A 24,520-nucleotide genomic window follows, 5' to 3' on the forward strand; every position below is an offset into this window, starting at 1 on the left:
TAGCTCACTTATGCTTTCGACATAAAGCGCGGGATTGTGGCCGTGGGGCGGGTTGGTCTGGTGCGTAGGCTTCCGAGCATTGGCGCCAATACCTCCGGTGGATGGCTTGCCGGCCGATACTGCTGGCATTTAGTTAGTCACCGAGTCGTCCGCCCATCCATAAGTCGTTTCACAATGTCATATTAAGTGATTCCAAATCCGACAAAGACCATTGAACAAGCAGTCTGTGGATGCATGTTAGTTTGACAGTATTGATGGGCGGCAGCATCATCTGTCTGTCTGTGCGTCGTATATACGTGCCTCCTGCCTGGTTCCATCCATTCCTAGTAGTCTTACTTACTGTGCAATCTTGGCCAGCGATGCGATTGCGTAAATCTTAATCTCGGAGCCACCGTCAACCTTGACAATACCATCCGAGGCATCTGTACCGATCAGCGAGCCCCTGGTGCCAGCCTCGTCGCCTGATAAGATGATCACCGTATCCTGCTTTTCTGGGACCACTGGCCGCACGTCGTTGAATGACACAGTGATCACACGACCGTCGACATCGATAGAGCATGAACCACTGCTCACGCTGGTGATGACTCCCACGCTACCATTGTGTTCACCAGCGATCACCTCAACCTCAACGCCCTTCATCTTCCACGTAACTTCTCCATTAGCAGGTCCACCCGCTGCGTCGTTTAGATCCTGGTTGAAAGCAGGAGTCATAGGAATTCCGCCGCTTCCCATCATGCCAGGAGTGGCTGCAGGAGTGGCAGCCGAGTTCATCCGACCCATAGGAGTAGCCACACCAAAGCCTGGGGTCATCGGATTGTGACTGTAGCCCGGAGTATTGATTCCCGGTGTCACCGGGTTGAGACCAGGAGTCATCGCTGACAACCCCGGTGTCGTTGGGTTGAAGCCTGGAGTCATCGGCTCCATTCCTATCGGCTCGAGGCCCATACCAGGTGTTGCAGCAGACAAATGTGCTGGTGTAGTCGGATTTAGACCTGGCGTCGTCGGATTATGGCCCATCATGTACGCTGGAGTTCTTGGCTGCAGTCCAGGTGTCGTCGGGTTCAGCCCAGGCGTTGTGGGGTTCAATCCCGGCGTCGTCGGGTTTACAGCTGGAGTTACAGGAATCATACCATCTCTTGTCGGAGACCGCGGGGCCATTGGCGTCGTCGGGTTCGAATATCTGTTGCTAGACATGTCACTAGACGGCGCCGTGGGTTCCAGTGGAACGCCGAAGCTATTAGCGTGGGTAATATCCTTCTCCTGGTTCATCTGCGTTTCAAGTAGCGCGTCATCATTCCCAACATTCCATGCATCGCCAGCACGTGCAGAAGATTGCGGAGTACCCATACCACGATGCAATGGAGTTGCCATCGGTGTCATTGCACTGCCATGGAGCGGTGTCTGCGACGGTAGCGGCGTGGCGCCAGTCATCGGAGTTCCAGCGTAGCGAGGCTTGTCCACCACACTGCCATCGCGTGTGCCAGCCACAGTGATGTGCAAACGATCGATGTCCACAACTTTCGCCTTGCAATGAATTTCCACCTTGACCTTTTGGTCGCTTTCGTCGACGACAATACCGATGTATCCTTTCCAGCGTCCCTTTTTCACCTTGACGGTCTGACCTATCAACTCGGACTCGCGCTGATTCCTTCCACCTCGTTGGTTCTGCTGGCGCATGCCGGCGTCCATTCGAGGCACTGTGGAGTTCGAAATCATATCGGAACGGGCCTTGCTGCCAGACAGGATCACTCCACGCGCACGTGTCACAAACATGCCCGAGTTCGTTGTGACGCGGTTGTTGTGAATGAAGAGGTATGTCCGGTAAATATGCTTCACAGTGCCGCTGTGACCGGAGAACGGCCCCTCCACCACGTTTACCATTTCTCCAACGCTAACGTGGTTATGCTTCTTGTCCAATGCCGCCGTCGTGCGCGAAGATACAATCTTGCGCTGCACTTCCTGGTCAGAGATGTTTCGAGACTGTCCATTCTGGCAAAGCACTGTAAAGCCCTCACGTCCGACATGGGTAATAACGCCCACATCACCGTGAGCCAGGGCAACGAGATCATAGAGCTCTTTGCCTTTGAAGGAATCAAGACCGTGCGAGATTTCCGCGGACTCCTGCAAGTCACGAACACGAACTTGGATTTCTCGCGCCATACTATCCACCAAAACAATGGCCACGGGAGCACCTTCGCTATCGTCCACTGCCACGACAGTACCAGTTTCACCGGAGTACATTCCAGATACCACCTTAATATGATCGCCCACCTTGACGTACTTCATAAGCTGCTTCAACTGGAAGTCCAAGATCGTATCCTTAATTTCCTCGTGAAGCGGCATGACGCGGACAGTGTCGTTGGCAGTGTTGGTGCTGAGTACGACACCCATGAGGTTAATAAGATCGCCTTCAATCACACGCACCGTATCACCCTTCGTAAGATCCACTTTGTTCTTCCAGTCGTCGGCTTCAACAGAGGCTAACATCTCTTCAGCAGTGTGCTCGCCATCTTCCCCAGCAACAGACGAGAAGCGATTGATCTCGTCTAATGACGGGTTCACATCTTCCGTCGTCAGCATAGTGGCAATATTCACTTCCTTGATCAGGAAGCCTTCTTGGTAGAAATCATTATCAAACGTATCCATCATTTCTCCCGTGGAGGGATACCGACGACGAGCTACGTCCGCCCCAGGGACCATGTTTGCGTGAAACAGCTTCTGTGGTGGGCGCTGACCCTTTTTGTACTTAGGCTGCTCACCTCCAGCTAGCACAATAGGATCAAGGCGCGGGATCATTTTCACCACAGCTCGCGCGCCATTGTCGAGAATCTCAATAACCTTGCAGAGGTCGCCCTTGTACAGTCCAGCGCGCTTCATTCGCGCCCAAGCACCAGCAACAAGCGGCTTCCTCCGCGTCTGAACATTGAGGACCGACGTCATTTCGTGGATAGGAACCAGTTTCATCGACCACTGCTGCACGTCACGCAGACCATTCAAGCAATCCTTAGCGTGTGGTTCACGCTCCGCCTCCACGTAGATAAAGCCCTTCGAGTTGGATGCCACCACAGACTTGACCATGAGAGGCTCGCCGCGACGCGCGAACTCAATAAATTTGTTCATAAGCGCCACCACGAGGTGCTGCTCACGGCCAGGTTTGCACTTGAATACCCACATGCGCGGGTCCTGGATGGAAGGAAGGAGCGACTGTTGCGCCACCTCGCTCTGGATAACGTCGCCACCCTCTTCATCACCGTCGTACTGTTTGCGGCTCTGCTGGTGGCGCTTCTTGATGCGGTTTACGATGGCCTCGGCGCTTTCCGACTCGTCGAACTGTGTGCGATCTTGAGGTTCATAGCGATACGAGTGGCCAGACTCGACTTCCTCAGCCATCTGCCGCTCAGAGCGATAAAAGTCGTCGTCATCATCTTCCTCTTCCTCTTCGTCTTCATCCACGTCGGCCTCCTCCTCGATAAACTTGTTTACGGGCTTGCGGCGCTTCTTGGGCTTGGGCTTGCTATCCGCGGCCTTACGCTTCTTCACGGGCGTCTCCTCCTCTTCCTCTTCGTCATCCTCCTCCTCCGGAATTTCATCTTCCGAGACGTCCTCGTCCTCCGACAGGTTGCGGTCCAGCTCCTCTTCGCTCGATGACATGTTGGCGGCTCACTCACGCAGCGCTCTTGGTTCGTTCTGGCGCGGTTTCCCCCCTCGCCGTTGACCTCCTAATGTTGATATCGGATATTGCAAATATGTGAGACCTTACTGAAACCAAGCTTAATCCGAGTATGACATTAACCTCTTGATACTTTCACCAATCCGAGTATGTTAGAAGGCTAAAGACACCTACTTATTGATGGTCGGTACCAAACTGTGTTCGGACATCAGGCGGCAAGAAAAGCGCCAGGTCCTCCCCCCGCATTCCGAGAGAAGCGACGATGGCTGCTCAAGTCGACGTCGAGGCCTCGGCGCCCAACGCTCCGATCAATATACTTCTGGGGAAGCCTACGTTGCTGGCACGGGTGGTAGCCTATGTAGGGTCTGTGGATACACGGCTGCTGGGTGCGTATCGAATGGAAAGAAGAAATGCTAGAAAGAAAGCTTGAGCGCTGACGGTCGATCTATACCTTTGTGTGCACGCTTTCGTTATTGCGCTGTAGTGTGTATTAACCGGAACTGGGCTAGGGAAATGATGAAGCCGTCGGTGTGGGAGATTTCGGCTGGGGTGCCGTACGAGCCGCTGCTGACCAACTGCTTCCGTCGCGCCTCCAATTATTGCTACCGAGAAGTGGACGCGCCCTCCCCGTAAGACCCCACTGATATACTTTAACTGCATTACCTTTCTTGGATAATCATTGGGATAAAGGTGTAGAAAATGCTGACGCTTGCTGCGCTTGCGACGACAGCAATGTGAACCGACGAGGGTCGCCCCCTGCCATTCGGGCTTGCTTACTGAATGAACGTACATCTATGCGGGAATACGTTCATGACTTAAAACTGATGACTGCGGAAAACGAGTGGTTTGATAAGTCCCCACGGACTTTCAGTCTGGATGGCGTACCGGAACTAAAGAACGAGGTGCATAAGAACCCTCGCACGGCGTTTGAGAATCCAGGCCTACTAAGCAGCCGATTCAGTCGAAGTCAAGAAGCACGAGTAGGTTGCAATTTATGCTTGCGCTGTGCTGGGTTTGTTGTGGTTATGGGGCTAAATATCAGATGAAATGTGCGCAGCTAGTTTCAGGCGATATTGATCAAGAGCGTGCTAGCTTCTATTTGTGGTCGCTCGAGAAGCAACACCTACGCGCTTCCATGTCTCAAACCAATGCTTCATGCTACGATGTGTGCGACGAAGCGCTAGCAGTTGGTTGCACCGATGGTGCGGTCAAGATTTGGAGCTTTTCCTCGCTTGAAAGTCGCAACCTCGATACAACGTCGTTGGTGAGCGCTTCACCTACAACTTCGATATCCCATCGTTCCAGTCTCGGAATGGTTCCATTCATTAGGACGCGTGCGAAGGACAAAGTGGTTAACGTTAAAATTGACCACAATGATGGCTCTTTCCTGCATCTAGCGACATCGACAGAGAAGGGAGAAGCTAACGTTTGGGATGTCACAAAGGGAGAAATCGTTGTATCCATCCCGTCCAGTAAGATACACAAGTCCATGCTTCCGCGATCGCAGAGAGAGACTGCCCCGCAGATCACGAGTTTGATGCTGCTACGTAACACACTCGTATGTGGTACATCGTGTGGTCTCATTCGTGTCTTTGATGTGCGCAGTAGCCGCCTCACACACCGACTCGCAGGTCACCCAGGTATGAAAAAATATCGTTCTTTGCCAGTGAGTGCTTGGTTGGCTAATGCTGATATGTGCTCTTGACCAATAATTATTAAACAGGCGCTGTCGTCAACGCAGATACTAAAGGACGAGTTTTGTGGTCTGCTGGTAACGAGGGCACAGTTCGATGGTGGGGTGGAAAGAGTGCGAAGATTTTGTCGAAATCAGCCTTGTGCGAAGGTTCCATCTCGGCGCTGGAGATGGATGAGACAGTGGTTGTTGCTGGCTACTCCGAGCAGGGTATGGAAGCCTGGGATGTGAGAACCCAGCAGTCATTGTGTGCATTTAGCAATCGGGAGCATGGGGGTGTTAAAGCCCTTCAGTTTGACAACCGCAAGCTAGTTAGTGTGTCATCGACCGGCAAGGTATGCTGCATGATAGCTGCAGTGTTGCTGCGTGCTTATTCGAAACGGGTACTAAAGGTATTTGTCGTTTGAATGCGTAGGCGGCACTCTGGAGGTGGTATGAGCCTAATCCGGTGCGATGGTTTGAACCACCAAATGCCTCTGCACGCTTCATCTCGACAAAGTTTAACGACCGGCACCTCGTGTTCGGTACCGACTGCGGAGAGCTTGTGGATTACGACCGACTCGCTACGGTTTTGTAGGCACTGAATGAACGCGCCGTTGTTTGTCAACAGGTCGCGAGCAGAATTTGAACAAGGATAGAATAGGAAGCTCTCCTCGGCGTACTCACGAAAAAAATCGTTTTGCCTTTAAAATGGCCCGCAACCTGTTGCACCAGTGCTTCAAAGTAGTATTGCACTGTGCGTGGTCTAAGAGCTGAGCGACGAGCTGCGTGAAGTCTTCTTCAAATACACGATGTTTCCCTTCAGCGCTTGATTCCGTTCCCCTGGTCTTACCACGACAGCAACACATGACTGCTGTACTTGGGATTGCGATCTCTCAATCAAGCTTGCAATTGGTTTGGGTGTAGTCGAAAGGCGTGAGTTATGCTCGTATGTGGATGCACCACCTGCAGGGTCTGGGATGCGAATGATCATGCCTGCTCCCGTGTTCAGCAGTGCTGCAGGTTCACGCACAGGTTGTAGCTGCACTGAGCTCTGAAAAGACCCCATATCGTTTTCCACAAAGCAGGCTAATTAGGGAGCTTATGTTGGGTCAAAGTCGATCGCTAACCCCCATTAAAGATATCGCTTTACTGCGCAACGGGTAAATAATTATCAGTACAAGATCTTTGATACATAACGCAAAACTCGTTGACGAGTTTGGGTTGTGCTCCTTTTTACATCGCTTGCTGCGAAGCTGAAACCTCCTGCTTTATCACTTTTTCCAAATCAAAGCCATCCTCAAAAGGAGTCGTCGTGGAATAACGTTTCCGAAATCGCGGTAAACCCTATGTAAAGGATCTTCGATCCATCACGCTCTTGCCTCACGCGGATCGGATAGCACTCAGCTTGGCGGTTTACTGGAATGATGCACTGACCGTCCTCCAGCGAGAAGGGCCACTTGTGCCGTGGACACGAGACGCACAATGTGCCATCAATGTCTTCAATGTCGCCTAGATGCAATGACGCAGCCTGGTGTGGACAGGCGTTTTGAATGGCATAGATCCCGCCACCATATTTGAATATTGCCACTGTCTTCCCGTTCACCTCCAGCTTTGTCCCTGAGAAGAAGAGGAAAGCTGTTGTCACTATTCAGCGCTCACAAATGATGAAGCGATCTCACCACAAACCTAGCGTAGTTGTCCTAGACCCCGGTTTGATGCGCTTGCGTCCAGTGACTGTATACTCGTATTTAGGTCTGTGTTCCATCGCCTCCACGACGTCTGCAACACAAGTGCGGCCAGGTTAGATGTAGATCATTGTCAGGCGTGAATCAGAAATGCACTTTACCCGATGGCCGCAAGTGCGTGTTGAACCACAGATAACGGTCATCATCATGGTCTTCACAGTTTCGACTCCGGTGCACCGGCGGCTCCGCCTCAATTTCTTCTTCTTCCCAGGACAGGTCTAGATGCAGGGGGCTCATCGCTTTCCGTCGGTAACAGTACTGTACGTACGTTATCAGCTTCGATTTCAAATTTGAACTGTGCAGACGCCGCTCGTTTTCGTACTTAATCAATCGCTCCTCCCAAAATAAATAGCCCGCAGAGCGATATTAGAATTAAAAGTTTACCTTCGCCAAATGATATTTAGCTCTCAGCGAGTGGAGTGGAAACCATTCTGGAATCTTTCGTAGCGCTGCAATGGCGAGCCGGTACGGGGACGAATTCCGAGGCCGCGGTCGAGACCGCAGTAGAGAGCGTGGGTACAGTGGAAGTGGCGGCGATAGAGGGTACGGCGGCCGATCGGGGGGTGGGGGCTATGGACGGGATCGTGCGGGAAGCCGACGCGGGGAGCAGAGCGGAGGGGGTGCTGAGCATTTGGCGCGCATTCACGGCACAGAGGAGGACCGCGTGAACTGTCCGTTTTACTTCAAGATCGGTGCCTGCCGACACGGCGACCGCTGCTCTCGACTGCACAACAAGCCCGTGTTCAGTCAGACCATCCTAGTGAGCCACATGTACCAGAACCCGATCGCGCAGGTGATCGCGCAGAACGGAGACCCAGCCTCGCTGGACCAGCGTCAAGTGGACGAGGATTTTGAGGACTTTTACGAGGAGGTCTTTGAGGAGCTGTGCAAGTTCGGCAAGGTGGAGGAGCTCAACATTTGCGACAATCTGGGTGACCACCTCGTCGGCAATGTGTACGCCAAGTATGAGGACGAGGAACATGCCGCGGCAGCTCAGAAATCTTTGTACGGACGCTTCTACGCAGGTCGCCCGCTCGTGTGCGAGTTCTCTCCAGTGACAGATTTCAGGGAAGCACGCTGCCGCCAGTTCGATGAGGGAACTTGCAACCGCGGCGGCTACTGCAATTTTATGCACATTAAGACGGTATCGCGATCCATGCAGCGCGAGCTAGAGAGAATGTTCAACCGCGGGAAACGTGACAAAAGTCGTAGCAGAAGCAGGAGCAAGAGCAGAAGCCGCAGTGCAAGCCGCGGACGCGGGCGGCAGTCGCGAGGCCGCTCTCGCTCGCGTAGTGGGTCGCATGATGCTCCAAAGGCCGAATCCTCCCGTCGCAAGGGCAGTCGTAGCTGCTCCCCGTCGCCTGCCAAGAAAGACCGTCGTAGTCGCTCACGCAGTCACAGCCCGCGATCTCCCGTTCGGGGCTCGAAGCGCGATACTGCCAGGACGGAAGGGGATGCTGTGGAGAAGAAGGATTGAGGGACCTTTTTTACTGCAGATTAGATCTCTTATTCGTTGCTGCATAGGTCGGGCTACCGAGAGGTGGGTAGTGAGACTGTCTGTTGCTGCCTTTGCCACCTTCTCGGTTTGAAACCTAATACATGAATCCATTCGAATGAGTCCAAATGTGAGCCAACATGTACAAACGTCTTCGGGTCAAAGACTTCAGTCGAACAGCGCAGGCCTGACAAAGTGTCAGTGTAACGTTAGTAGTAGTTTACAGCGTACAACGTAGTACTTGAAGTATGCGATATTCTTCAGTGTGCATCCAAGGTTACTTCTACTGTAGAAGCTGAACGAAGTACTTTGAGGTACATGTACAAGTTCGGAAGGTGCTTTATAGCTTCACAGAAAACACTTCAAAGAAGAGCTAATACTGTTGTCTACAGTACTTCAGTACTTATTAAAAGCCGTCATCATAAAAAGCATCCTGCATATGCTGCTTCCGCTTACGGTCCCCCTTCAGTTCATTGCTGCGTTGCTTCCTTGAAGCAGATTTCTTGTTGAAGACATCGCGCTATTCAAAGTCGAAAACGAAGCTGTCAGTATTTAAATCGCAACGTGTTGTATCAACTCGACGTACCCTGTCCACTTTGCGGTCTTCCAAAGTCTCCGGTAGGTCCAGCATCGCGCGAAGTATATTGTTGTACTTGATGTGTTCCTGAAGACCAGTCTGCAGACACTCCTTCATCGCTTCAAATTGTTTGACAGATTTCCACGAGCTGATCTCCAGCACCTCGTTCTTCACCGAAAATGAAACGTGCGGAGTTTCTCCGCTCTGTAAAACAATTAAACACTTTGAGCAACAACAACCTCAACAAAACTATGGGTTGCAAACTTTCACGAGCCTTACTGCAAGAGTCGAGTGAATGTCTCTGAAAACAACTCGTTGGGTCTTGCGATCCTTCTTGCTGTTCTTCTTGCTGCTGTCCTTGCTCATTTCTAAAAAGCGATCTAGGATCTCTTCGCTGTAGGGTAACGGGACACCGCAATTCTGTGCGCTTTCGTACAGGACGGCTACATTCTCACCAGCAGCTGAGCGAACTTCAACATCCTTGTGATCTAGCAAGGCAAGAAACTTCGGCACCAGTCTGTTCACGTAGCAGGGAAAAGTGGATGGTCACAACAGCTCAGACTCGATATTTTTACCGCATGCATATCTTCACCTTTCCAGCAATATGTCGCTGGCCAGCATCTCATCCGACAGCGAGGATGCGACAAGTCCCCACGAGTCGAGAGCGGCTTTACAGATGTCGCCAATGATTTTTGGGTTGAAAAATGTCTCGAAAAGTTCCAAAAGGTCCTTTGTGTTCTCTTCTTCAACACTGCACACGAAGCAGATCAGTCCAAGCGCGCGGATAGTCTGCGTTTCGATACAATGCATTAACGTTGGTCATCGGGGCAATGATAGGTGGGGCAGCAGTAAGAAACAATACATACCGAAACCTTAATTTTTGCGTTTCTGGCTGTCTTGACCAATGGCTTCAGCACATTTTTCGATCGCTGGAAAAAACGTTCCTCATCCTCTCCGAAGATGATTGCCATGATTGCCAGGATACGAGATCCTAATACTGCCTCGCTTTCAGAAGGCTTACGAAGGCACCCAAGCACGTTGTCCATGAAGCTGCTCGTCAAACGGTGTTAAAATCCAAAATCTTGTACTAGAAGGCACTACTCTAGCGTACCTCTCACTCACGTCTTCAGGCGACAGGTACTGCAGCAGGTGTGCGGTCAGTTTCTCGAGAGCGGCGACGCGTGTCGTTGTTCTGAGCATTTGTGCGCATGGCAATATTTCAACCCGTGAGGATCTATCGTATCTTGTTCTAACGATGTACCCTACGGACATACCTCTTCTCGGTCAGCTCCTCGACAGCATCGTCGATCTCCTGCTCGTCGTCCACATTCTTTGAATAGCCTTCATAGAACTCGCCGTCGTCCGACACGAACGTCCCACGCCTTTCCACCGATGCCACAGACGCGACCTCGTCATCGTCGTCGCCTTCACGGCGCATTCGCCGGTCTCCTGCACAGTAACGCCAACAAGTCAACAATCTGAGAAACACATGTTCGAGGTTCGAATTGAACGACCTGTGCGCTTCTTTCCCATGTTATCGCTTGCCTTGCTTGCTCTGGTGTCGGCGACAGCGATATGTCTCGCAGAAAAACAACTCCACTACACCATTGGATAAAATCGTTTTCTTTTTGACCAATGGGCTTAAACCAGATGGAGGTTTTAGAACACGAGTCAAATTCAAACGAAGGTGAGGAAGATTGCGAGGTGGGGGCCGATACTGGTGCCCCCGCGAGGAATATTCGGCGTGCTAAGGATCCCTATGTTGAAAACAGATCGACTGCGGCCTGGAAACGTACTGCAGTAGATCCAAGAGAAAACTACTTCTATATCACGCTGAGTGAGGTTGGTGTCTGTGTTTGCTATGTGTAGCTTATATAGGCTGGAGACGAGCAGCTAGTGCTGCAAGGGCGTAGACTTTAGTATTTATGCTATGTTGTCTTTCCGTCACGACGCCAGCGCCATGAGCTCGCACTTTGTGACGGCGGGGGATGTGAGTGAGACTGCTGACGGTGTGCGGAACTTGGTGCATGTCACAGAGAACGCCATGGACATTGATCAGACCGGCGCCGCATCGATCGACGAGGGGCTCTACAGCCGCCAGCTGTACGTGATGGGCCGCGAGGCTCAGTTACGCATGGGGGCATCCAATGTGCTCATAGTTGGGCTTAACGGCCTTGGTGTGGAGATCGCCAAAAACGTCATTTTAGCGGGAGTGAAGAGCGTTACGCTGCACGATGATACGCCTGCCAGCTCTCTTGACCTCGCGTCCCAGTTTTACCTGACAGAGGCTGACATTGGCAAGCCGCGAGCGGCTGTGTCTGTAACGAGACTAGCGGAGCTGAATCCTTACGTGCCTGTCCGATGCCACAGCGGCGAGATCTCGAAAGATTTTTTGCTTGGATTCCGGGTGCGTGCTAAATGGTAGCTTTATGTATTGAGGTGCGATAGTCTAATGGACTGGTGCGAAAATCTTCTTTTATTGCCTCCAGGTGGTAGTTCTCGTCAACGCCCCGCTGAAGGAGGCGAAGCGTATTAACGCCTTTTGCCACGATAAGTCAGTTGCTTTCATCACGACCGAGGCGCGTGGCGTGTTTGGCTCGGTATTCTGCGACTTCGGAGATGAGTTTGTCGTGTCAGATCGCGATGGTGTGGAGCCTGTGAGCTGTTTGATCTCGTCCATTTCCAACTCTGCCCCCCCATTAGTTACGGTGAATGAAGACACCCGTCATGGCTTGGAAACCGGGGATTTGGTGTCGTTTCGCGACGTGACCGGTTTCTCGTTCTTGAACGACAGCAAGCCTAGAAAGGTAACGGTGACTGGCCCGTTCACGTTTACCCTGGATATCATTGATGAAGCCGACAAGAAGCTCTTTGAGCAGGGACCACCGTCCACGGGGGGTTATGTTACTCAGGTAAAACAGCCTCTCCTGACCAAGTTTAAAAGCCTGGAGAACGCGCTTGCTGCACCCGGGGAGTTCTTGATCAACGATTTTGCCAAGCTTGGACGCTCCGAGCTTCTTCATGTGGCGTTTCAAGCATTGGATGCTTTTCAGGAGAAGCACCAAGGAAGCTACCCGAAACCAGGTTGCATGGAGGACGCGAATGAGGTTTTCACACTTGCTTCTGAGATCAACAGGCAGTCTGCTGCCAAAAATCAGTTTACCATTGAGAATATCGATGGCGCTGACTCAAAAAAGATCATCCAAGCACTTGCAGCTGGCGCTTCTGGCGTGATCTCCCCTATGGCAGCTTTCCTCGGAGGTATCGTTGGCCAGGAAGCTCTTAAAGCATGCAGTGGAAAGTTTACGCCAATTCAGCAATTCTTTTTTTTCGACGCGGTGGAGTGTCTCCCGGACACAGTATACGCCGGAGTTCCCGACGAGTTCGCGCCCACTGGCTCGAGATACGACGGACAGATTGTTGTGTTTGGCCGGCAGCTGCAGGAAAAAATCAAGAGTCTGAACATGTTCCTTGTGGGCGCCGGTGCAATCGGTTGTGAAATGCTGAAGAACTGGGCGATGATGGGTGTGGCGTCAAGTGAGGATAGCACCATCCACATCACGGACATGGACACGATCGAGAAGTCGAACCTGAACCGTCAGTTCTTGTTTCGCTCGAAGGATGTCCAGCAAGCTAAGTCCTCGGTTGCTGCTCGGGCAGTCAAGGAAATGAACGCAGACGTTAATGTACGGGCTTACGTGTCTCGAGTCGGTGCAGAATCTGAAGGTCAGTTCAACGACGACTTTTTCGAGTCGCTCTCCGGTGTGTGCACAGCACTGGATAACGTCGAGGCTCGTCTGTATATGGACCAGCGCTGTTTGTTCTACGGTCTCCCAATGTTCGAGTCCGGTACGCTTGGCACGAAGGGCAACACACAGATTGTCGTCCCACACAACACTGAGAACTACGGAGCCTCTCGGGATCCTCCTGAAAAAAGTATTCCCATTTGCACGCTGAAAAACTTCCCCAACGCGATTGAACATACTCTTCAGTGGGCACGCGATTGGTTCGAGGGTGAATTTTATCAAGCTCCTTCGGATGTGAACCGTTACTTAGAGGGGCCCACATTCATGAAGGAACTCAATGAGCAGCAAAACACCAAGGTTGAAACCCTAGAGCGGCTGAAATACTCGCTTGTGGATGATCGCCCGATGTCATTTGAAGACTGCATTTCATGGGCGCGCTTCAAGTTCGAAGAACTTTTTAGCAACCAGATCAAACAGCTTCTTTACAACTTTCCTCTAGATCAGGTACGCGCTCCTTATTATTACTGCTTGACCTTACAACAAACTAGTAAACCTCGTGCTGCATAGTTGACAACGACAGGTACTCCATTCTGGTCTGGACCTAAGCGACCCCCAACGCCAATTACCTTTGACGTGAAAGACCCGCTTCACATGGACTTCGTTGTTTCCGTTGCTAATAGTCGTGCGAAGAACTATGGTCTTAAGGGACACACTGACAGAGACACGTTTGCCCAAGTCATCAGCGGTATTCACGTTCCGGAATTTTCTCCCAAGAAAGGTGTGAAAATTGCTGCTTCTGATGCAGAGCTAAAGGAACGGGGGGCTGCCCCACCTCTTGATGACGCGGATGCCCAGTGCGACTTTATTCTCAAGGAGTTGCCGAAGCCAGCAACGCTCGCAGGCTACCGCATGGAGCCGATTGAGTTTGACAAAGATGACGACTCGCACATGGAGGTTATCGTGTCTGTTTCCAACCTGCGGGCGCGGTCGTACAAGATCCCGGAGGAGGACATGCACAAGTCTCGTTTTATTGCTGGCAAGATCATCCCAGCCATCGCCACAACGACAGCACTTGTGACAGGACTTGTATGCTTTGAAATCCTAAAGGTGTTCCAGGACAAGCCATTGGACCACTACAAAAACGGATTCGTGAACCTCGCGTTGCCGTTGTTTACCTTTGCCGAACCGATTGAACCAAAGTTTACGAAGACAATGCTTAAAGGCGAGGAGTACAAGTGGACGGCGTGGGATCGTTTAGAAGTGGACCGTGGTGACATGACGTTAAAGGAGTTTCTTGCGTACTTCGAGAAGGAATACGACGCTGAGGTCTCAATGCTGTCGTATGGTGTCACGATTCTTTACGCAATGTACTCTGCGAAGTCGCGGTCGAAGGAGCGCATGGCGATGAAGATCTCGGATCTCGTGCGTACAGTGACTAAAAAGCCCATCGACCCGAACTTGAAGTACCTCATTCTAGAGGTGTGCGCGATGGATGCAGAGGGAGAAGACGTTGAGCTACCTTACCTGCGCTACCACTACAAGCAGCAGTAAATAAGGACGCTCGACCCTTGTTTTAATATGGTAATGAAGCTTCAACTTGCCATTGCTGCGAATATACATGTAAAAGTCTGTTACAGAGTTTTCTTGAATATCAATTGTTACAGTTTTTTTCTTGAATATTCCAAGTTAAATTGTTGCTCCGATATGGCGCTAAACGTGGAGTTTAATCGCCAGTCCAAGCGCGTGAAGGTCACACCCGGCACGACGATGGTGTGTCTACTACACTACCCTCCCTTTGGCTCTCGCTCTAACCTCTGTATGATCGTGCAGTTCCAAGTTCTAGCAGAAGCACGGGAACAGTTCGGATTGAACGACTCGCGACAGTACCAGCTCCTGCACCGCAGTAGACCCATCGACCTGTCAATCCCCTTTCGTCTCACTGGTATTTCGAACAATGCCTCCGTTGAAATGAAGGAGCTGGAGGGGGCGGACGAGGTGCAGCAAGTGCGCGTGTGCGTCCAATTGAGTGACGGCAAGCGTGTCCAGGCATCTTTTGGGAGCGACGCTACCATAGAACGCATCCTAACATTCTTTAAGCTGCTTCCTGCGCCAGAGCAGGTGATAATTTACTCAGTTATAAGAGAATTGTGAAGTGTGATAGAATTACTGAGCATGCTTGTGCGTGACAGTTCTCCCTTGGATTCCTGCGACGTGAGGTTGAATCACATGCTTTCGCGACGACCACTCTGGCAGGTACGAAATACCTTTATTGTCGCGATATCTACACATTTTCTCTAGCTACAATTTGGTGTTTCTTTAATGTAGATTTGGGCATACTAAGTGGCTCAGCGATGTTTCGCGTTCAAGCTACAGATGGACAGCCGAGCTCCACTCCAAGCGCTCAGAAAGCTTCTGTGACAGCTACTCATAGCATCACCGCGTCTTCACAGAAGTCTCATGATTCGTTTGCATCTACTACGCCGAGCCCACCCTACCAGCCTGCTGCTACATCGGAAACGTTGAACCGTGTTCTTCAGCCGCAGACTGAGGACGTTGAGATGAAAGAGCCTGTCGGTGAGAAAGGAGCAAACGATGAGGAGAGTATTATCGGCAGTTATGATGCACTGCAGCTCTTGCGAGACAGCAACTTTGATGCAGTATCGCGGACAGCTGTCACGACACTGATGAAAATTATCACGAATGTCCTATCCGATCTAGGTAAAACTCGTAGCCTTTGTCTTCTCGTTGGCTCTAACAAGATTTATAAACTGTTTGTATCATGTGTACAGAAAATGATAAAGTGCGCTCGATCCGCTTGTCAAATGCAGCATTCACTCGTGCAGTGGGACAAGTGAAGGGGGGCCTGGACTTTCTTAAGTCTGTTGGATTTGCAGTGATCCCCGACACACAAATGCTCATGCTCAGTCCTAGCCCAAGCGAAAAAAGCGTGCTGGAGGAGGGTCTCCGATTGTTGAGCGTTGAGGCAGATGATTTGAGCATCTCGCCGGACACGCGCCCAGTTGTTCGCGAAAAGAAGACAAACCCGACTTTTGACGTGTTTCGGACGCAGATTACCCGAGTGCAGGTACGGCTGCTACAAGTTCGTACCAATTGGACTAAGTGATTCTGTAATCAGATGCAACCTCGTGGCCCAAGTACGACTGAAGTTCTTGTTGACGCTTTAAAGTCGAAACAAGACCAACTGCTTGGACACGAGAAGCCTCCTCGCAACACAACTGTTGTTCTGGGAGGAACACGAGCAAGCGGTCAAATGAACTCGGTAGAACCCCCCACTGAAGGCGGGCTTGGTGAGCGAAATGACACGCAGTTACTAATTTCGAGTCTTAGAGCTCGACGGGAGGAAATGGAAAAGACGAAGGTGCGCTCGATTAATGTTTTGCTACGATTGGTTCGGGGGATTGATTGGTGGTACGCGCGGCGGATGCTTTTTTAATGATTTATACCCAGAACTTTCGTACTCAGGCGATGCGTGAACTTGACGAGCTTAAGCGTAAAAAGGTCTATCAAACCGCTTTAATTCGAGTTCAGTTTCCGGACCGAGGTATGTGAATGTGCACAACAGGGGGGACATTGAGTAGAATGTATCTTACAGTATCCGAATCGACAGCTGTCGTGCAGGCCTCTTTCCACCCGAACGAAACGATCCAAGACGTCATGGATCATGTCGCAGAGTGCTTGACGGATCAGTGTAAACCTAACAGGTTTTACCTCTACGTAACGCCTCCGACTCAGAAATTGGCGACTACAAAGACCCTGGCCGAGCTGAACCTTGTACCTGCTGCTCTGACGTATCTCTCGTGGCTGGACATGCCTCAAGCCGAGAATGCTAGCATCGGTTTTTACATTCGTCAGGATCTGGTAAGTGGTGCTGATCTTGTGTCGAATGGACTACGTTATTAATCACTAGTGCTTAGTTGATGGACCAGCATGCCGAATCTAAGGGAAGTGTGGACCCGTTGAAAACGGTATATCCAAAGCCGATGGACCTTGGTATGAATTGGAAGGAATATGTTTTCTGTGACTAGTTTGCTAACTTTTGAGAAAATGCTACTGACATTTCCTACAGAGACTCGTCCCAGCGCAAAATCGCCCGTTGGATCAACATCGAGTGCGCAAGCGAAATCATCGAGTGCGCAAGCGAAGTCTGCCAAGAAACCATCTTGGCTCAAACTCTAATGGCTGCTAACTTCCTCGTTGAGATTAAGTGAAAAGGTTTCTGCTTTATTTGTGCGCCTATATGCCACCATTATGCTCAAATCAACGAACGAGCATAGCTGTTCAAAACTAAACACGACCCAAGTGTCAAATCTGCAGCCTGATTTTCCTTCGGCTCGGTGGCTACCGAGTTTTCTTTGATGGACTCTTCCTTGACCACGGTTTCCTTCGCAACCTCCTGCCGATCTACTGAGACTTCTTCGGTCAAGCTCTCCATCGGCAGTGAAGGCTCAGAGGCCACCACTCCCCGGGTAACCACTTGTCGGTCCTCGGCCGGCTCCTCCGGAGCCTTTTGTTGGTCTGCTTTTATGTCATTCCCCGATAGACGAGCTGGGCTTACGGATCGACTTGATGCAGCAGTTGTCGAGCCAGACACACTAACGAGCTCCCGTTTTACATGTTCCTGGTGCGCGATTCGTAGATCTCGCATCTCTTTCCGGAGCTTGAAATTGAAGCCATGCTTAGCATCTCGAATGTTGAAAAGATGGTAGTACTTAGCCCACTCTAGCTCACGCGTTGCAGGGCCCGTCCGAACAGCCATCTTTTCAATAGTAGTTCGGTCACCCATACTGACATGAGCTGTCAAGGAAAGGCGCCTAGCGGTGCTCTTGATTTCCTTCCCCTGTTGAAGCTTTTCTTGCATAAGAGCACGCTTGCGCTGCTTGATCTGCTCCTTTTTCGTAAGCTTTTTCACAGGCGATTCGTGTGCTTGGTTAATTTTCTCCGGTGCCATGGTTCCGCGACAATTTTTAGCCTTGCAGTGGCATTTCCACTCCATCGCCTGCTTGGTATGGAATTGGTAGTCGTACGACAACTCAGTACCCGGCTCGATGTCCTTCAATGCAGTGATAGCGATTCGGTTCACCCCCTTTACACGCCACTTCAGTAAGTGGCAATTGGGATCACACGAGTGGTTAATAAACCTGGACACACTTCCTTTAAATCGCGCATCGATGTACTCGCCCTTGCCCAGCTCCATAATGTACATATTCTTGTCTTCAGGGCTATTCTTCGCGTGGTCAAGCAGCCGGCGCTCCTTTTCTTCCTCATTAATAACCTCTCCAACGTACTCAATCACTAGCTGTCCTGCCTTGGCAGGTTCTAGCAGGCGGAGGGCCCAGCCTTTCTCGACTGTGTGAAACTTTTGGAAGCGCGGGTACACCTTCTGGTGAAGCGCGCGATTCCCGCAATTCTCGCCAAGCATGCAGTTTGATTCTCTATTGTGCTTGTTGAACTTCATTCCTGGAGTCGGCGCTGGTCCAAAACACTCCGTAAAACTCAGCCGGTTAATGCAGTCATCTCCGCACCTTTCCTTGCAAACACACGTTGGCGCATCCTCTAGCGAGACCTTCGGCTGTTTAAACGTGTAGATGCTGCGACCCAACTTGCGGTAAGTTGGCGGTTGTAGACGAACATCCTCGATAATATTCTTTAATAGGCGAAAGTGATGACAATCATTTGGGTTGCTGGCATCAGGGTCGCGCTTTGGCAAAAACATCCAAGGGAGGTGCAAACTGGAATCCACTGTCACAGTGTCAATGTTCCGGTCGGAAAGGTAAAAAGATGGAATCTTCGGTAACTCTTCTGCAAAGTGTCTCCAGCAGAGTAAACCAACAGAATTGTATCGAGCACTTGGAGGTACACATTGCGGGTGATAAGATTCTGGACACTTCAGGCAGCACATGAGGTCAGGACTTTTTTTCTTCCCCTCGCATACGAAACAAACGTGCCGAGGGCATCGGAAAGATGCGTCTGACTCCAGCAACTCTTCCATTGATGTAGAGCCAGGCTTGGTTTTACCCCCAGCACGACGTGACATTTTGTTGGCATCGATGCAGGTCTGGTGAAAGAACTTGCCGCAAGACGGCGCACTGCAGCGAAACACACCTCCCTTCTCGTTTATCGTTCCATTGCGTCCGCATGAAAAACACAACTGCTCATTCGTACGACACTGTTCGCACAACCACTCCTTTCCTTCAGGTGCCGAATCGATACCCAGACAGGAGAAGTGATACGATTTGAGGCAGCCACCATCGCACAAAATCATGTCCGTAAGTTCATCATCTTCGATTTCACCGCATACTCCGCATAGATCTTCTTCTGGGAATCCAGATTCAACAACCGCCGCGTCCTTTTTCTTCTTGGGGGGTGCCTTTGGTTTAAGAGCTCCGTTTTCAACACGTTTAGTAATCGCACGCCCAGATCGAGTGAGACCAGTTTGAACAAATGCCGGTGCCAGTTCCTGCTGTTCCGCCCCAAGACGTCCAAGGCTACCATCCACTGATGGTGTAGCCTCGACCTTCTTTTCAACTTTACGCTTGTCGATCTTGGCTTGATGCTTTGCCCACGCCGTAATAGCTTTTGTGGCTCGAGCCTGGATGCGGCTGCTGCTAGATTTGGCTATCTTTTCATCACACTTGACATTCCAGCCCATGTAGTGAACAGTGAAGCCATCCTCACCCAAGTGCACGATCTTGGCTGCCAGCCAATCCTTGGTACGCACGTCATACACGTCCACTTGCTGATTTACGTCAAGGTTGCGGCAGAACTCTTCATGAGTGGAAGTGTCTTCTTCACTGGCGTGAATTGTATCGTTACCAAGAAGTTCTTCCTCATTCTTTGCCTCAATCATCTCAACGTCATCTGAGCTGTCGCCCACAGTTTCGTCTGTGGTTTGTCCGGAGCTCGGCACGGTACTCTCATCATTTCCAATAGCGGCGCGCTTTCGTAAGTGCGATTCATGCAAGGCGGTGTCTTCTACGCCCTCCTCATGAGCGCGCTTGTTGCTATCACTCGCTGTCTCCATAGTCTCGACGTTTTCGTTTTTGATCGGTGTATCAAGCAGCACTAGCGTCGCAGCTGTTGCTGCAACCAATTCACCTTCCACCCCTGTAGCGCACGTACCCTCCAATTCATCATGTCTTTCAACCAAAGGCTTACTGGAGACAGGAGCACCTTCCGTCGTCTCGAGATTGTCATTCACAGTCGAAGCGACACCAGGAGTCACACTACCCGCGATCATTTTTTTTTCGTCGCACGTCACACTGGTAGTAGCAGTGACAGGTTGAAACGCCGTAGTCTGCGCCTCCTGCTGGGGGCCGCCTCTGGCTTCGTCCATCTTATCGCCCGCGCAAAACAAGGCAAGACTCCCTCCACTGCCTTCTGCGGTCTTTTTTTAAACTAGGTGTGGGCCACATGAAGCACGTGAAATTTCAACCAATAAAAACAATCTAGACAGTAAGTTTCTGGAATAACACAAGGCTTTGAAAAACAAGTTCTAGACAAAATCTGAATAAATGACGGATCGATTATCGATCGGTAATTTATCCGTCATTTATTCAGATTTTATCCAGATAATCGTTATTCAATCTGAAGTTCCCTTGTATTGCATGTGTGACCGCTTAAAACTAGCACTTTCTGGAAATAGGTAAAAAAATTCTTTCGAACGGACCTCATTTCCGCTTGCCATGTTGAGCCAACAAACTCGCTCTTCTGCAATTGGTACGATGATGTATTGTAAAACCTCTACAAGTAGTACGTACATGTACAGCTCACTGTAAGTGCAATAACCACGTAGGATCGCTGCTACCCTGCGCATCTAGCGCTACTACGCTGTTGGCTGAGCGCTGTGAGCGTGCTCTACAGCTTGCTCTTCAGGAAAGAGAGGCCCATCTTCGTGTCCATACAACGAAGAGCTCACAGCGATCAAGTGCAACTGTGGTGTAGGGATTTCCAGATTCGGCCATACATCAACCTACTTTGGACAGCCCCCAGAGCTTAGGAACAAAGTATCACGGTAAGTACTAGGCGATCTGTCCGGATGCTGATATCCGGATAGCCGCTGAGCTCAGCGGACACTACAATCCAAGATCGACACGTAAGAAAGCGAGGCAGGAAACGCAAAAATCGGCCCCGTCTCTCCATCCACTAGCGCTACTTGTGACGACTTTCAAAGTCAATTTATTGGTCACTCTTCTTTGGCTGTATATGTAAGTGCAATTATGGACTCGTGGAGATTGCAGCACAGTTTGGGTACCAATACTCGTCTTCCTGTGCGGACTAATACTGTTAAAGGAATTCTAAAACAGAAAAAAGTGACGGCAGTTCAACATGAAGCTGCCAAGTGTCAAGATGCAGGCGAAAATACAATGTTTGACGCGACATTTGATGGTACAACTCTACAAAAAATTGTTGATGAAATGTTTAATAATGAAACAGAGGATGGAGTTCGTTATCATGCTGACATTTTACTCTAGCTGGGTTTATCTTCACGTGGTGATGACATAAGAAGATTATGTTCACCGCACATCGGTCTCATTTCGTTCAAAAATGAAGGTGTTACTGGAGCCAGCCTGCTGCGCACAGTTTGGCAAAAAAAAAACAGTATGGGAATGTGGAGGAGACAACTTTGATGAGACATAAACTTGTTAAGCGCTGTCCTTTCAGCGCACTATACCTCTACGTTTTCAGAGCTGGCATGTAGGTGACGAGTCTTAGCCGAATTTTAGTGAGCGATGATACTGGTATTCTATATTCGTTCGTAAAGGTGCTGGACCAACCACCCCGGCGATTTATCCCCAGCAATATTCGGCGTTGAAGGAGGTGTACAGCTTAACTGGAGTGCAAAGTACTGTAAAAACACAGCTTGGCCGAAAACAAGCAGCCGCAGTTGAGTCCGGTGGAGCCTCAGCAGAGTCGGTCGATAAACAAGGCCACTGGGCAACTAAAAGTCGAAATGGGGCGTACGCCAGTCAATTTATTCCATTTGACTGTGCTCGAGTCCTCGCTGGCTTTGGCCCCGATCCTAAGCGATATTACATCCATCACCTCTGCAAGAGCTGATATTTCCTCAAAAAGCTGAATCTAAAAATGCATGCTATCCAATGATCATGAAATTGCTGGAAAGAGCTTTATAAATCTTTTAAAATAAATGCGGGTCGTGATTCTTCAAGACGTGGACGTTTTAATGTCGATGAAGTACAAGCATCCACTATTCTTGCTCCCGATATTCAACACTGACTTATTTCACTCTTTCCGAAATGAGCTTGAACAAAAGCTTTCGACCGCACCTCATCCCGAGAACGTCCTCCTACAACAAGCAATGCCAATTGTATCAGAGGATACATCCAAATTAAGAGAAGCAACCACACAGCTTTTTCACCTCATCACCACTTGCTTTGACCGACTCACCTCCGAGCTAAAGCAGACAACAAGATCTCAGCAACTTGAGCTCCAACTGTGGTATTGGAAATCCCACGTGAACTCTAGCAACAAATGTAGTTAGGAAGCTCCCACTACAATACATCTGCTAGGACAGCAAACGATCGTTCGGGCGGACCTGAAGACCCCAGTTCTACCCTTGCATCGAGACAGACTGAACCTTGTAAACTACTTATATAGGCCATCCAAAATAAGAACACGCTACTAGCACGAGCAAAGCTAATTTGTGCTATGAATCCTCGTGGTCCCAAAGCGAAAGGGTACCACGCACGGGTAAGAAGTTTACGAGGGAACCGAGTGCTCAGCACTAGATTGGGGGGATAAAATGGATGTAATACAAGCAATCCTAGTCGTGCATATAGGCAACAATAAGCCGTCACGTAAACCTCCTGATAGTAATCGGCCAAAACACACACAGTCTCTAGGCCTTGCCGGATGAACCCTTGCTACAGAGCTTCGGGTGCACTGACAGACATAACACACTTAAATAAGCCTGACCAGACGCTTACCTTGAAGCCGGACGTCGCTCTGTGTGCTTGAGTGGAAATTCCGTTCTGTATTTATATTTTTCCTATCGGGCCTATTACTCTTAAGAATCCTAATTATGTTTACAAATATCAAGTGAATTATGATCCGTTATGGAGCTTCTTGTACGCCAAGCGTCGTCTGCAGCGTCGCATGCGCATCTTTAACAGCTCGCGCCCTTTCCGAGACGGCGACCGTGCCTTCATCCTAACCGCCACCGAGGGTTCGTACCGTAGACGGTCAGCTCTTGGCTGCTGAATGCGAATCCGGCCAGTCCGTTATTAATAATAACGACATCCTGAATTGAGTGACATCTGGACCGTATGCAATATCCATTGAGTGCTCGGTAGTGACATCGTCGAGTCTCTTGCACCTTGGAGTCACCGTACATCATGTGACCGAGTGCTCATCGCTTGAGCATCTTCTTGACGGACGATTATCCGTAACTTTGAAGATGTCACTACAACTGCCCTTGTCGCTATGGAAGCCACGGTACTGGTGCCCGTTGTGACATCTTCTTCATTCTCCAAATCACCATCAAGTATTAAGATGTCCAAGCGTCTTAACCGTGCCGTGACTCAGGCATTTCATTGTCTCCAACCTCGCCGACAACATGAACGTGAGCAGCTGGAGGTAAGCCAGAACATCTTCCTCGTAAATCATCGGTAACTTTCTCACCTCCACATATCCCTCGTCTTGTTTCACGGGAGGACGGCACCGAGGTTTCGAACAACCCTCAGCCCACTCCACTTACTTCGACAGCGCCTTCGTCTGCTGGACTCCCGACTCCTCTAGTTCCAGCATCTTCAGCACTTACGGCAGCTTCGGCAGCGCCTATTGTCGCCAGTGAAGCCACGGAGATGGCTCTTCCTGTTCCGCCTGCGCCTGCTGGTGATTCTCCACCGGTCACCGAGGATTCGTTGCGCGTCTTGCTGGCTGAGAGCAGGGAAGCATCGATCTATCATATGATGACGTCAATTATCCCATACTTGACTGCGATGGCTCGTCATTAAGTGCAGATCAACGTCGCTCCTCCTCTTCACGGCGATGCTCGTTCTCAGCGTCGTCGTGAGACCGCGGTGGGCTTCGACGAGGCTCTCGTGGCTGTACAGCCTCTTCCTGATGCGTTAGCGGACCTTACTGACCGAGTCGTCAGTCTGGAGCGTCAGCTGTGGATTTCACAGACCGAGGCCGCTGCCGCCGTACGTTCGGTGGCTCCCGAAATCATGGCTCGGAAAAACGGGGAGGCGTTCTTGAAGGCCGCCAATACCAAAGTTGAAGCTCTCTGTGCAGACATCAAGATTCTCTGCGAGTCCGACGCCAAGAACGGCGCTATGCTCTTGAGTGTGTAGTCTTCAATGGAGCAGCATTCGGAAGAGCTGAGGTGTCAACACCTTGAAGTTCAAGCACGTGACGCGTTCATCACTACCTTGAACAAGAAGCTGACTAGATAACGCAAAGTTTACAAGCCTGCAATTGGAGCCAACACCGAACAAGCTCGCCAGCTCCATCTTCTCTTGGTCAAGCTCGCCAAGGGCAAGTATATCGACAATGACACGTTAAAGGTCCTCGAAAATCAGCAGACCCGTAACACGCACCTTCTTCAAGTCAACCGTATTCTCCGTGCACAC

The 24,520-nt window shown here is 50.5% G+C and overlaps 8 protein-coding genes across 8 annotated transcripts; 4 read left to right on the plus strand and 4 right to left on the minus strand.

Moving 5' to 3' along the window:
• Positions 1-4: 4 nt before the first annotated feature.
• Positions 5-3,651, minus strand: PITG_05685 (transcription elongation factor SPT5, putative; the record flags this gene model as incomplete). Its single annotated transcript, XM_002999258.1, has 2 exons — positions 5-122; positions 341-3,651. 2 exons carry the CDS (start codon positions 3,649-3,651, stop codon positions 5-7), a joined length of 3,429 nt encoding a protein of 1,142 aa, XP_002999304.1.
• Positions 3,652-3,919: 268 nt separating this feature from the next.
• PITG_05686 (uncharacterized protein) lies at positions 3,920-5,940 on the plus strand (the record flags this gene model as incomplete). The annotated part of the gene is made up of 6 exons (XM_002999259.1): positions 3,920-4,056; positions 4,155-4,299; positions 4,401-4,650; positions 4,728-5,310; positions 5,394-5,698; positions 5,779-5,940. 6 exons carry the CDS (start codon positions 3,933-3,935, stop codon positions 5,938-5,940), a joined length of 1,569 nt encoding a protein of 522 aa, XP_002999305.1.
• Positions 5,941-6,642: 702 nt separating this feature from the next.
• On the minus strand, positions 6,643-7,368 carry PITG_05687 (uncharacterized protein; the record flags this gene model as incomplete). Its single annotated transcript, XM_002999260.1, has 3 exons — positions 6,643-6,962; positions 7,032-7,124; positions 7,192-7,368. 3 exons carry the CDS (start codon positions 7,325-7,327, stop codon positions 6,643-6,645), a joined length of 549 nt encoding a protein of 182 aa, XP_002999306.1.
• Positions 7,369-7,521: 153 nt separating this feature from the next.
• Positions 7,522-8,714, plus strand: PITG_05688 (splicing factor U2AF 35 kDa subunit; the record flags this gene model as incomplete). The annotated part of the gene is made up of 1 exon (XM_002999261.1): positions 7,522-8,714. The coding sequence occupies one exon, from the start codon at positions 7,545-7,547 to the stop codon at positions 8,565-8,567; it is 1,023 nt and encodes a 340-aa protein (XP_002999307.1).
• Positions 8,715-8,991: 277 nt separating this feature from the next.
• Positions 8,992-10,691, minus strand: PITG_05689 (uncharacterized protein; the record flags this gene model as incomplete). The annotated part of the gene is made up of 8 exons (XM_002999262.1): positions 8,992-9,105; positions 9,172-9,366; positions 9,442-9,679; positions 9,755-9,951; positions 10,029-10,212; positions 10,274-10,354; positions 10,437-10,611; positions 10,677-10,691. 7 exons carry the CDS (start codon positions 10,598-10,600, stop codon positions 8,992-8,994), a joined length of 1,173 nt encoding a protein of 390 aa, XP_002999308.1.
• A 431-nt stretch (positions 10,692-11,122) lies between these two features.
• On the plus strand, positions 11,123-14,459 carry PITG_05690 (ubiquitin activating enzyme, E1 family, putative; the record flags this gene model as incomplete). Its single annotated transcript, XM_002999263.1, has 3 exons — positions 11,123-11,569; positions 11,652-13,412; positions 13,476-14,459. 3 exons carry the CDS (start codon positions 11,123-11,125, stop codon positions 14,457-14,459), a joined length of 3,192 nt encoding a protein of 1,063 aa, XP_002999309.1.
• A 153-nt stretch (positions 14,460-14,612) lies between these two features.
• Positions 14,613-16,829, plus strand: PITG_05691 (uncharacterized protein; the record flags this gene model as incomplete). The annotated part of the gene is made up of 9 exons (XM_002999264.1): positions 14,613-14,678; positions 14,739-15,026; positions 15,098-15,161; positions 15,234-15,626; positions 15,698-15,993; positions 16,045-16,146; positions 16,237-16,287; positions 16,377-16,470; positions 16,537-16,829. 9 exons carry the CDS (start codon positions 14,613-14,615, stop codon positions 16,827-16,829), a joined length of 1,647 nt encoding a protein of 548 aa, XP_002999310.1.
• A 352-nt stretch (positions 16,830-17,181) lies between these two features.
• On the minus strand, positions 17,182-20,311 carry PITG_05692 (histone-lysine N-methyltransferase, putative; the record flags this gene model as incomplete). The annotated part of the gene is made up of 2 exons (XM_002999265.1): positions 17,182-18,668; positions 19,032-20,311. The coding sequence occupies 2 exons, from the start codon at positions 20,260-20,262 to the stop codon at positions 17,182-17,184; spliced, it is 2,718 nt and encodes a 905-aa protein (XP_002999311.1).
• Positions 20,312-24,520: the final 4,209 nt, after the last annotated feature.

The sequence above is a fragment of the Phytophthora infestans genome, genomic scaffold (genome assembly GCF_000142945.1).
Source record: "Phytophthora infestans T30-4 supercont1.7 genomic scaffold, whole genome shotgun sequence".
Taxonomy (NCBI): Eukaryota; Oomycota; class Peronosporomycetes; order Peronosporales; family Peronosporaceae; genus Phytophthora; species Phytophthora infestans.